This window comes from Pygoscelis adeliae, unplaced genomic scaffold (assembly GCF_000699105.1).
Source record: "Pygoscelis adeliae isolate BGI_AS28 unplaced genomic scaffold, ASM69910v1 Scaffold130, whole genome shotgun sequence".
NCBI lineage: Eukaryota > Metazoa > Chordata > Aves > Sphenisciformes > Spheniscidae > Pygoscelis > Pygoscelis adeliae.
The window spans coordinates 2,841,147-2,853,320 of record NW_008824031.1 but is presented as its reverse complement, the minus strand read 5'-3'; the positions used below and the strand labels follow the sequence as shown (position 1 = coordinate 2,853,320).

Below are 12,174 nucleotides of genomic sequence, written 5' to 3'. Positions count from 1 at the left end.
GGTCCTCTCTGCTGTCCTGGGGGGGGGCAGCTGGAGTCGATGCCCTGCTCTGCATCATGGCATGCAGTGGTAGCAGTTGGCTTGGAGGGCCAAGGAAACACTTTTCGGGGGGCTATTTAGAAAGGACAATCTGTAACACAATTATTTTAACAAATATGAAAAGCCAAAGTCTTTTGTTAAATTAACTATGGGGCCAAAGCTCAGAGCTGAGTTTTCCAATTCTGATTTAATATTCACAGCATGACAGAGGTGATGAACACACGGGAACCGGTGATGGAGGAATTCACACTCAGCCAGACTCCTGAGGAAGGAGGCCCTTCAAGCCAGGTAACTTTAGAAAAACTGGGAAGTATCCTGAGCTGCTTTTCAAAAGCAATGTAATGCAACCACTAACTGTCATGCACGTAGATGCTGAATTGCAGAGCACAGCTGCCAGAAGAACAAGCCCTGAAATACATGTTTGATCCTACTTAGGTTTTATTTTTAAAAGGTAACAGTTCTGGCGGGAGGGTTTTGTTGGGTGCCAGGCCTCCAGGGCATGGTGGCAGCGATGCCTTGCCCCTGTGGGGATGCAGGCAAAGAGGGTGTTTGTCTGAGCAACCATCGCGTGATGAAGGCATCCAGCCAATACTGTACCACAGCTTTTATATGGCCACCCTTGTAATGAGCTAAGTTTCCTCAGGCTCAGAGGGAGCTCCCTTTTTAGAAAAGAGACCATTTGAAATGATGGTGTAGTTCACATAAATGGCCGTGGCATCGTAGCAGCAGCACTGGTCAGGGCCATTTGCTGGCAGGTGGAAGAGCATTTTCTGTCCCCAGGCGGTCTCAGACACCCACTCGTGTACCTGCTTGTGGTGCTGTTTCCAGCAGGAGGGATTACGAGCCCCTCTTGTGACAACCTCCATGCCCTGATTTGTGCTCTGTGGTTGTGCTCGTGACTCTCGGTGTCACTGCTGGGGACAAACCACCTAAACATGTTCTGGTGGACCTGAGTTACTTCTCAACACAAGATGTATTACTGTGGGCGGACTCAGAAAGGTACTTTAGGAGAAGCCTGTTGCAGGTTAAAGTCAAGCATTTGGAAGCCAGTGAAGTCAGAACTGAAATTTTGCAAATTCCTTTCGGATCACTTGTGCATGTAATGAAAGACTGTATGCAATTAATAAGGGTACCATAGGCTTTCCCGTGCCTCGTCGACCACACACAATAGATGCTGCTCACTCAAAGAGCACATTTTCAATATTCTCTTTCCTCTTTTTCACTGAGTCCCAGGTTTTCATTATTGTGTTAGTGTACACTGTCCAAACTCTGTGCCAACTCCGACTCCACCTATGTCTTCATGGCTTTTCTGTGGTGTCCCTGATCATATCCTCCAGAGGTTTTTCCCCCCGCTCTTTTACCCTACCCCTCTGGGAGAAGGTGATACCATCCACATTTTAGTGATGGCCAACTGAGGTAAAAAAGCAAAAGAAACGAGAGGTAGCACAAAGTCAGCAACTCAGCGGGAAAACTAGGTTTCTTCCAGCAACTTCGAAGCACTCTGGCCAGGAGACCTGTCCTTCTCTTCCTGCAGTCTCCTGCCCACTCATCACATACTCCAGCTTCCGCAGAAAAACACAGCGAGGCCGGACAGGCAGCTCTGCTTCCTGCCAGTCCTGACTCATTCCTGGAGGGACGTGGTAAATACTGGGCTCCGGTGGAAAAAAACATTATGTGGTTGGTGTGAGAAAAGACCATATGAGAATGACACAAACAAAAATAGCCAAGCTGAGGCCGCACAGGTGCCTTTCCTAAATTTTGTTGCAGCCATAATAATCTCCTTTTAGCACTTTTGTAGATCAGCGTGTGTCATTTCCTAGGGCTTCAGAAAGCAGACAGAAAAAGCAGAAATTTTGTTGCATTGGATCCCCCTGCCAGGGTTTGCTGGCAGGCTTGGAGACGGGGTTGCTCTCATGCAGCCCTCCGCCACCCGAGCAGGCTGAGCAGCAGCCGGAGGAACTGGTCACTGTCACCTGTATGTGCAGCCCTGGGAGGAAATAAGGCAATTTGCCCACAATTTTATGGCTATTTTCTGCCAGCCGAGACGTGAGGCTCAGGGAGCACTGAAGAAGAGTGCACTGCTGCTCAGGGGTGTCTCTGGACCTGTCCTGGCCAAGGAGATTTTACCTTGTCTCGTATTTGGAAATAGCAGGATCATATTAGCAGCTTCTTAAAAATTCTCCCCTGTCAAGACAGCTGCCATGGAAATGTCTTTCCAAATTATAAACAGTTCAGGAGGAGGCTGTGTAATGGGAAGTTGGGGGGAACTTTTCTGATAGGCAGCACAAGCAGCATTGCTTGATCAGGACGAGTTACGCCCATGTGGGTGCAGCTCAGGAAGGCATTAGAACGGTGTACCTTCAGTGATTCACTCGGTCTAGTTGCACTGAAGGGGCTTGCTCACAAAAAAAAATTCCTTCTTAATTGTGTCTCACTTTGCAACACTAACAATACGATACAACATTTTCCACCTTCGTGTAGATTTGCAAAGAGTAATGAATCCCTGCAAAACTACCATGGGGAGCGAGGGCGTGAGGATGAGAATTATTGTCCTTCCCCATCTCCAGAAGTCAGATACAGGCATCGCAGCAATGATAAAAATGTGCTTGCTGCTTCCCAGACACATAGGAAGGGAATTGCCCTTCCCAAGGGCTTGCCTCCCTGTGCCAGTTCTGATGCCACGTGGGACAACTAAACCGTAAGGTCTTAGAGAGAGCAGCTCATGGGGTGAAGGAAGGTTGCAAAAGCCGGTGGAGCAAACACCTGGGTTATGACCCTACAGTCTCCAGGTCCCTGGCAATGTCCTGGTGGATGTGCCCGGTTTTATGGTGTTTAGGGAATATATGAATGTTTCTGCTTGTGCTCGTAGCAGGAGCAGTGCTGAGACTGGCTCACATAACAGCGGTGCTCAGTCTAACCAGAGGCTCTGATTCAATGGTGACCGTGTTGCAGATATGCACGGAGGTTCCCACCGGCACACAGCAAACCTGTGGCAGCACCTGGAGTTAAACAGGGATGGTTCTTGCTCTCAACCCCTAGTTCAGTCCCTTCAGTCCCCTAGTCTGCACCTTGCTTTTATTGTTACAAATAAAATAAAACAAAACTCAGCTAGCATGGAGAAATTTAGAGCCCATTAGTGCAGGTATATGGACATTTGAGAAGCCGGAAATAAGGTTTCAGTGAAGCAGCAACAGAGTTTGTCTTATGTTAACATCCTGGAGGAGCCAGAATTAATTTTCCTCAAAAAAGCCCCAGAAAAAAACCCAATCCAAAACAAAGTACCCCGAGAGATTTAACTGAACCAGCTATGTTGAAAACAAGAAAGCACTTCTATGTGTTACAATATCCTTCACTAAAAAGATGTAGTTCAGCTTCAATCTCTAATCGCTGCACAGTGTTTGACCTGCAGCTTCAATGTGACAAATGAAAATAATAGCTGGCACCATCCTCTGTGTAAAAATGATCTCTGGGGCTACCTATTTTGCATGAATGCATCATAAAATACAGTGTTTCACATTACATAAAATAGCTCTGCAGAATGGTGGCTTCTTAATCAACTGTCACCGCAAGAAAACATGAATATCATATCAGAGTAAAAGGACAGCAGCTAGAAGTGCTGCAGCAGCCATTTAGCTTAGTGTTACAGCAATGACCTTTGTGTCCTAAAAACCCACCAGAACTGAAACACAAGTGTTTCACAACATAATGAATTTTGTCACCTAAGTCTCCATTTTTACTGTGCCCATCGGATCACACAAGTCATGGCAATCGTCTGCCCCACATGCTGGCAAGCAAAATTGGCTTTCTGGTCCTAGTCTTTGCCCAGCAAGGGACAGCATGTGCAGGGGAGAGTGTGCTGAGACCTATTAGCCCCTCTGTGTCCATGCTTGGCCGGTGAGGAGCTTTTGAAATCTTCCTTGTGCAGGACTGCTTGCCCTACACCAGTTTGAATGGGGTTTTTTTGGTGGACATGGGAGTGCATGTCAAATGTAGAAAGGATGCTAAGATGGGGTGTGTGCTCTGCTTGCTCTGAATATGCATCCCTGGGCAAGGCTTTGACAGGCATGTCCCCACATGTCTCACCAGGCCTTCCCAGACTCACGTGAGAAGTACCCCAAGCTGTCCAAAAGACTGCCGTCGATCGTGGTGGAGCCGACTGAGTCCGGGGAGGTGGAGAGCGGGGAGCTGCGCTGGCCTCCTGATGACCTGAAATCAGCAGAAGACAAGGGTCTTCATGGTGACCAAAGAGTCTGTGTCCAGCAGCAGCAGCAGCAGATGGATCTGGAAGGTCTGAATGAGTAATTTTCATCCTTGTTCCCCATAGGAAAATAGCAATTTCAGGCCATGCCATGCACTGAGTCAGTAGTGTACCAAAGAGCAGTAGGTGCTTGAAGATGCCCAGAAACACCTGCACTGGGAGTCCTGTGGACTGAAAATTTCCTTGTAGCTTTTGAGCACATGGTGTTTTCATCCACATCAGGCTCAGTGCTGGCCACTCGCATGGCCAACAGGCAGTTTACTGCACATCAGCAGTTCACTCGAGGAAACGGTGTTTCCTGTTCAATAGCATATATGTACCTCCCTATCTCCTAGCCTAAAAGCAAAGTGTTTAACAGCTGCTCATTTTCAAATGTGCACCACATCATGGTGTCCCAGGAGTGCATTAATGTAGCAGGAGCTCACAAATATGTAGATATGACTAGTAGTGTCACTGTGGGGTAAATACAAAGACAAGCTAAAGATAAGAGCTTGTTGGAGTGTAGCTTGCACTGTGAATGCTCCAGCATGGAACTGGTCTATTTATTTCTGTTTTTTTCATCTCAGTGCTCTCCGTTTCCCTTAAAGAGTGACACGGTTTCCATTTCAGTGCACCATTTGCCACCCAAATGCCCAGAGACAGCAGCCAGGATAGGGTGCAAGATACACCTTCCCTTACCTTCAAAGGGGTGATGACAAATGGTCTGATCTTGAAGTGTCAAATCACCTGCTATTCCACTTGGCATTTCTGGGTGGTGGCAACCACAGGATTTGATCATTCAAGAAGAAATATGAGCCAAATCTATGGCCTGACCTCCAGGTGGCACGTTAGGGCCTCTGCGTTGTTTTTGTGCAGTGACGTTAGGACTTGTTATGTCTTCAGGACTGAGAGTTTGAGTAGATTTCACTAAGACAGCAGGTAGCCCTCCCACTACGGCGGCTGTCCTGCTTTTAACGAGAGGGATCGTCACCTCATTTCACTACCCATCCTGAGGTCTGACATCCCCTGTAAAGTCATGCTGTGATGCACTCAGAGTACCCTACTCCAGGTTTAACTACTGGTTTGCAAGTAGAGTGAATTGCTCATGTCAAGTCTGAGCACCATGACGGATCATCTCTCTGGTGGAACAGGGAATCAAATGAAGACTGTTGTACCTGTATGGGGAAATAAATGCTGATGAACTATTTCTTTGCAGATACTTTAGCTCACCCAGCTCAAGAAGTGGAAGACAGTACAGATGCTCTGGAAAGCAGAACTGAAGAGGACGAGTAGGGACTCCAAGGCCTCAGAAGTGAAACTTCATTGTGAATGTTGTTGGAAAGCTAACACACTCTGAAGACGTGTCAAAGTAATCTGTATTTAAATCTGCAAGGGTTTTATTTAGTTAGTACCTGGTAAGAAGCGTCTGGGCTTTAGAACTGTTCTTTTCAACATTTTGATTTTCAGGCTGGGATTCATATTATTTGTTTAATTTTTCCTTGGGAAACAATGGGACGTGTTAGGAAACACGAGATTATCAAGGAAAAATGCTCCTAATTTCAATTAGCACATTTCATTGGATTTACCTTATTCAAGCAAGGCTGCTTTCAGGTATCAACAGCAGGACAAAGGGGTTACATTTCTACAGGAGGGATGTCTTAAATCTAAAACCTTTCTTGTTTTTAGCCATTTAAAACTAGCACTGTGATATTATGGACAATAGATGTAATATAATGTCACCATTTGATTTTGTAACTTTTGTATAGAGACGCAAGTGTAAGGTTTGCCTCCAAGCTGCCGCCCCAGGGGCAGCCCAGAGCAGTTCTCTCCCTTTGGCTAACCTGTGCAAATTCGGATGAACCAGCCTTTTCTTAAGCCGCCTTTTCAATAAGACTTACGCCTTTCGGAAACGCTTTCTCGCTGTACATTGACGAAGCGGATTAGCTAGTCGCTGGTGTTTGTGGAGTGAGGCTATCTGTTGTAGGCTTGGTCGGGTGGATCGTGCTGTCCGTGCACTCTTCAGGCCCAGGTCCAGCCGTGGCGTGGCGTGCACTCGTCTCCCTTGAAGCCAACGAGATGGCTCCCGCTCCCGCCAGGGCTGGATTTGTCCCACCTTGTTAATAGAAATTGTTGTGACAATTCTTCTTTTGGTATGTTTTGTGTATAACGTGGGTGCAGAGGCCCAGCTGTTCCTCCCTTGACCCAAGCTGGGCGGTGGTGGGGGGTGGGTGACAGGAGCTCCATGGCACGGCCTAAACCTGCCCTCCATTTTGCCTGATGCCAGGTCCCGCCCAAGCCACCCACAGTAGAAGGGGGTGGAGGAGTGCCAAGGTGGCGGGATGCACACCTGCCTCCCTCCTGCCCAAGCGGCGCTGCCAGCAGGAGCATGGGCACCGGGGGGTGCCCTCAACCCGCGGCAGGGCCCCCTCGGCTTTGGTTGTGCGGCCACCTCCTGCAGACCAGAGCTCACGGTGGGACAAGCTGTCTCTGGGTGCCTCAGGCCTCCAGTGGATTTTCCTTGGGGATTTGGGGGCCATTTTGACAGGGGTGAACCCGTTCCTGCACGGGTACCTCCCAGAGATTCCCTCCCACCGTCCCAGGAGAAGCATCAGTCTCAGCCCAAAACACTACCCTTTGGACAGTGTTGGTGGAGATAGATAATGCATGTACCCAAAAGGGTTTGACTGTGTCAGTGATGAGTGTCCCATAAGCTATGAAGCTGGCTTTCTCCATCTCTGCAGGGCTGGATGGGGTCTGTACTTCCAATTAATGTTGCAGCTGGAAGAAGCCGCTCGCTGTAGGTGGAACGAAATAACAGGATTTCTTCCAGCGTTAACTCCTAAGTTGACTTCCAAGTGCTTTCTTTTCTCCAGTAATAATTTTCTCTAACAGCAACTTTTAATCATGTGATGGTGGATAAAATTTACTGGCCAGATGTATTAATAAGATAAGTTTATACCTTCTTAGCAACCAAATTTAATATATTTACTTACAAAGAATTCTGTGCAATGAATGTTTAATACAAAGGAAAGAGACTATTTTACTTCAAAGCAACATTAATTTATGTACAAAACTATATAGCTCATTATTTGGGGCGTTCGGGAACTAGGACCCTTTTTATAAGCAGTGTAGTATAGTATAATGTGATACTTAAACTTTGCTCTCTCAACCTATATAACAATCTGTTTTGCCTTCTTGATGTAGACTCTCTTACCTACGCTGTCACAGAATTATTTTGTTGGATGAGTGGGATTCTGGTCAGAGCACCGAATTTCACCAGAGTAACTGAAGGTTTCAAGAGCACCTCCTAAATCTGGCTGCCGTCCCTGTCACCCCCTTTGCTGGTGACAGTTTTCTGGTAAAGCCAACGAAGCGAGAACAAGCTCAAGCTATGTGTTTGGGTAGCACATGAGCAGCGACAGGAGGTCCCTGGCTCGGACCTGTCTGCAGCTGCATGCAGCGTGAGGAAGGCCGGGCTGGCGAGGTGGCCCGGCAGATGCGAGGTGCTCTTTAAACACTGCTTTTGCATCAGCTGTCAAGAAGTTTTACAAAGCTCTGGGGGAAAAACAACGACGGTGACGACATATTTTGAGCTGTGTGATTTCCTTTCAATCTGCGTCTGCCCAGCTCCGTGAGGAATGACGTTAGACATATCACTTAATTTGCTTTTCACTTTGTAAAAGGAAAACCAGTTGTTTGAAACACTTCCCCCAATTTTATGTGCTCTCTATCTGCTTTCAGACGCTCCCTCCCTTCCTGCTCTGGATGGCCCTTATCCTATTTCCACCTGAGGTCAATGGCACTTCCCTAAATAAGCTTCCCAAAGAAACAACAAAATTCTACATACACCCTGAAAAAACGCCACACAGCACTACTTTTTCCATCCTAGTACATAACGCTACAGCCCATATAGAAATGCCAGATTTCCTCCTTCCAGCCTAATTACTCCTCTCTTTCCTTTTCCTTCTTTTGCGCTGCTCCCTTGAAGTATTTTACCTGAAGCAAATGAATGCTTCAAGCTACAGCTTTCTTCTGAAGCCATGTGGCCTCAGTTTAACAACCACGCAAAGCCAAACTCCTCCTCTCATTTTTATTTTTCTGAACATGGGCCAGAGGCCCTAAAATAGGAGAGCAAGATAGAGAGAAAATTGTTTATACAACCAAACCCTATTTATTCAACTTGCAGGTCTGTGAGTGTCCACTTACTTTGTCTGTGTGCAAGTGTTGTCTCTCTAATAAACTCAATAGTTGTTTTGTATTTTTTTTCTGGATTAAAAGCTTTGTAGAAACTAAAAAGGAAAAAAAAAGACATTCAGTCATATTTTTCTAGTCTAGCTTGTAGAATATTTCATGTAGTGCAGAAAGGAAGTTTTATGGAGTAAGACATTGTTGGATTTTGCTCTATTTCAGTTCTTTCTAATTTTGTAAAATGCCACCTGTACATAATACTCGACTAATGTATGTCCTGTAGATGTATTACACTGTTTAGCCTATTAAATGCCTATACTGGACCAATTGGAAGAAGTGGTGTACCCACAGTGTCTTGGTTTAAAAATGCAAAGGATTGTTTTCAGTGGCGTGCAGCTCGTGTCCTACCACTAATACAGGGGAACGAAGCCCTCTCTAAGCCTCCTTTGCCCCGTGGCATGCAAATACTCACGCTGGCCCTCCATCCCACATGCTCCTACACAGATAAATTCAGATTTACACCAATGGCAGTTGCTGTCTCTGTCTCTTCCCTTTGAACCCTCCCTAGACCAGGCAGCTCAACGCTCACTGCTTCTGTCTTGGGATTTTCTTGCTGCCCTGCTTGGCGCAGCCCCTTCGCCCTGGGTGGTAACGCTACCTTGCGTGCGGGGCTAGCAGCGAGCCAGTTGGCTCATCTTCATGCACCTTTTAATGCAGTGCACATTTTTAACATTTTCTGGAAAGGCTATTGTGGAGCCGAGCAGGAACTCACATTACTAGAAACCTATACCCTGTGCAAGGAGAGCAGGCTCATGTGGCAGAAAAGATGAGAGGCAGAGATAGTCTGCCACTTAACAACCAATTTTTTCCAAAAACATCGTTACCAAAAGGCTAAGGATTGGATAACTGGAGGATGAGACTCCCTGTTACTTTCCCAGTTCAAAAGCAGCTGCCGCTTGCTGCGATGGGTATGTCAGCATGGCAAAAAAGCGTTGCTTGGGGTCAAAGCCGGTTTCTCCCCAGCCAGGGTGGGGACCTGCCGCTGCAGGGCTGTGCCTGGTGGGCAGTGGTGGCACGGTTAGGGAAATTTTCTGTATCCCAGGCTGGAGGCAATGAGACAGCTTTGGCACCACAGTGCTTGCAAACCTGATACTTAATGTCAGTCAGTACTGGAGTTTCCATGCATCATGCATGGAAAAATCTCCTGTCCAGGCACATATTACCCTGGGGGTGGTGTGGTAGAGGGGCTGACACTGCCTCCTTCTCACCTCCCTAGGAGCCATCCCTTCATTTTGGGGTTTTCCTGTGTGGTGTGTGGTGTATCGTGTATTGTGTTCAGCCACAATAAGGATGCAAGAAGTGCTACCTGATGGCTCCAGGGGATGCAATTTCAACTGGTGCCAGTTTTATGTCTCTCTCAGATCTGTGCTGAGTCCTGTCTGTTTTCTTTCCTTGAGCCTGAGGGCAGGGGAAGTTTATCTGTAATTAACTTTATAGGATGAGCATGGGAACACTGTTGACTTGCTCCTAACATTTATATTCTAAACTTAAATCCACTGGATCCTCAGGTTCATCTAATGTTATTCCATTGACATATTATGAGATATTTTCATTTATCTTTAATCAGACATCTGCTTAGTAGTTCTTTCTTTTAGATGTATTCTGCTTGACACTCCTATCTACGGGAGCAAACAACATTTTCAGTGGAATTAGCCTTTATTTAAACCACTAGTAAGAGATGGAAACTGGCTTTTATGATGTTAAACAGAAAAATGTCATGTCCAAATCAACCCTAATTTGTGTTTTTACCATCTTTTTTTCTTTTTTTTTCCAAATCCAATATTTGTGTGAATTCTTTTGTGGAGAAAGGTGATCTCTGGCAGCTACAGGGAGCCATGACTCCCATAACAAACAGCACATCCTTTACATTCATGTTATAAAAGCTGTTACTCATATGCACCACTTCTACCACAAATTAGAGCAGGGCACCCTTCTTCCCTTTGTCTTTGAAAACACATTGTGGCTTTTATTATTACAGAGAGTAACCCTCTAAAGTTTAAATTCACTCAGTTCTGGAAAACTAGGATTTTAACAAAGTTTCTGTTTTTCTCTCTTTGAAAAAAAAATCGTTGAAAAAAATAAACTTGAAACATTAAAAAGTTGCAATTTTCCTCTAAGAATGCCGATAAAACATTTTTCTTATTTTTCTCCAACATTTCTGCCATGAAAAGTCCAAAAACTTCACATCTAACCTCAGCAGACCTCCCTTCTGGAGACCCTCCCTGAGCCCAGCAAGGAGGGTGGGCAGAAGCGGAGGAGTGGGGGCCTCCAGGGAGGTGGGCACAGGGACCAGGAGCTATTCTCCTCATGCTCAGCTTTCAGACCCCAGACCTTACGCTACAAAGGACAAAGATCTTTTCAGCCTGCCCAACAATTCGTGCCCACACACCGAAGGAAATCTGTTTAAAATGGCCGTGATGGCAGTGAGTCCAGCCATTAAATGGATGTTTGCAATCAAGCCAGCATTCAGCTTCAGCACGGCTCCTGGAGTGTGACAAATTCTCTTTATGAATTAGTCATTTAATTTATGAAACATAGGTTGGATATTGTCACATACCCATGTGTCCGCCATACCCCTGACAACTGTACTCCCACACATTACTATTCTGTAGGCGATGAAGCCATGAAAACCCCTGGGACTCGCATGCTGCTGGGACGTACAGCCAGACCCAGGAGCTGGGGAAGGCTCCAGATACCACAGCGCTGGAAACATAAGAATAATTTATTGTTGCTGTTAACTCTTCACTGATGATGATTCGAGCAGGAAGAAATAGCACAGGCACCTACCTCATCAACCCAGCTTTCCCTTGGCAGCCCCGTACATCCTCCTGGATTAGCTCTTCAGTCTGGTGAGGTCTTGCAAGTACAGAACTGCAACTGAAAACACAGGGGCAGAACAAAGTAAACTGAACATGGGATTAAACCCAGCAGCTCAGGTGCTATTTCACTGGTGCTGGTCTTTAACTCCTAGCTCGGGTGTGCAGGGGGAAGCAACTAGCTTTTTTCCCCCCAAATTTACAACTGAGGCAGAATGAAGTTAATCGGACACAAAAATGGTCTTCACGTAGCCATGGAGTACACTGGCTCTGGAAGCAGCATGGTTGGTTTTTTAATTCTTAATGGCCATGTCCAGCCACTAGCCCTCCCATTCCCCAGCAGGACACACGCACGGCTGCTGCAACTCATCCTCCCCCTCCTTGTGGGCCCGAGGGCTGGGAGCTGCTGCAGAAGAGGTTTCTCTAAATCTCACGTGTTCCTGTCCATTGTGGTTTTGGTTAATTTGGCCCAGTGGTATGGCCTGGATGTGCCGGGACAGCATCCCTTGGGGGGACAGGAGCTAACACCACTCCTGCGAAGAGTCTCTGCAGAAAGGGGAAAACAGCTCCTGGTGTCTTTTCCACCATGAAGCCTTTGAGGTACCACAGGGATGAACAGTCACTCCCACCATGCTGAAACCAATTTTGCTCCACTAGGAACAAGAAAAAAAAATTAAGATGGGATTTGGGACTCTAAACACCAGGAGGACTTGATGCTTAAAGCACGACCAGAAAACACGAGCAAAGGCAAAGCAGCCATTTGACTCCTTCTGGCCCCAGCACCTTCCTTCTAGCTCAGCGTCTCTCTTTGGACCAAACCTGGTGCCCACGGAT

General features: G+C 46.5%; 1 protein-coding gene across 1 annotated transcript in view; it reads left to right on the top strand.

Moving 5' to 3' along the window:
* LOC103920248 (protein LBH-like) overlaps window positions 1-6,606 on the top strand; it is a 10,761-nt gene extending 4,155 nt beyond the window's left edge. Inside the window, exons 2-4 of the mRNA XM_009327941.1 lie at window positions 240-327; window positions 4,126-4,327; window positions 5,493-6,606. Coding sequence (XP_009326216.1) covers window positions 241-327; window positions 4,126-4,327; window positions 5,493-5,569 — 366 coding nt within the window. The 5' untranslated portion in view covers window position 240 and the 3' untranslated portion in view covers window positions 5,570-6,606. The remainder of the gene's footprint in view (window positions 1-239; window positions 328-4,125; window positions 4,328-5,492) is intronic.
* Window positions 6,607-12,174: the final 5,568 nt, after the last annotated feature.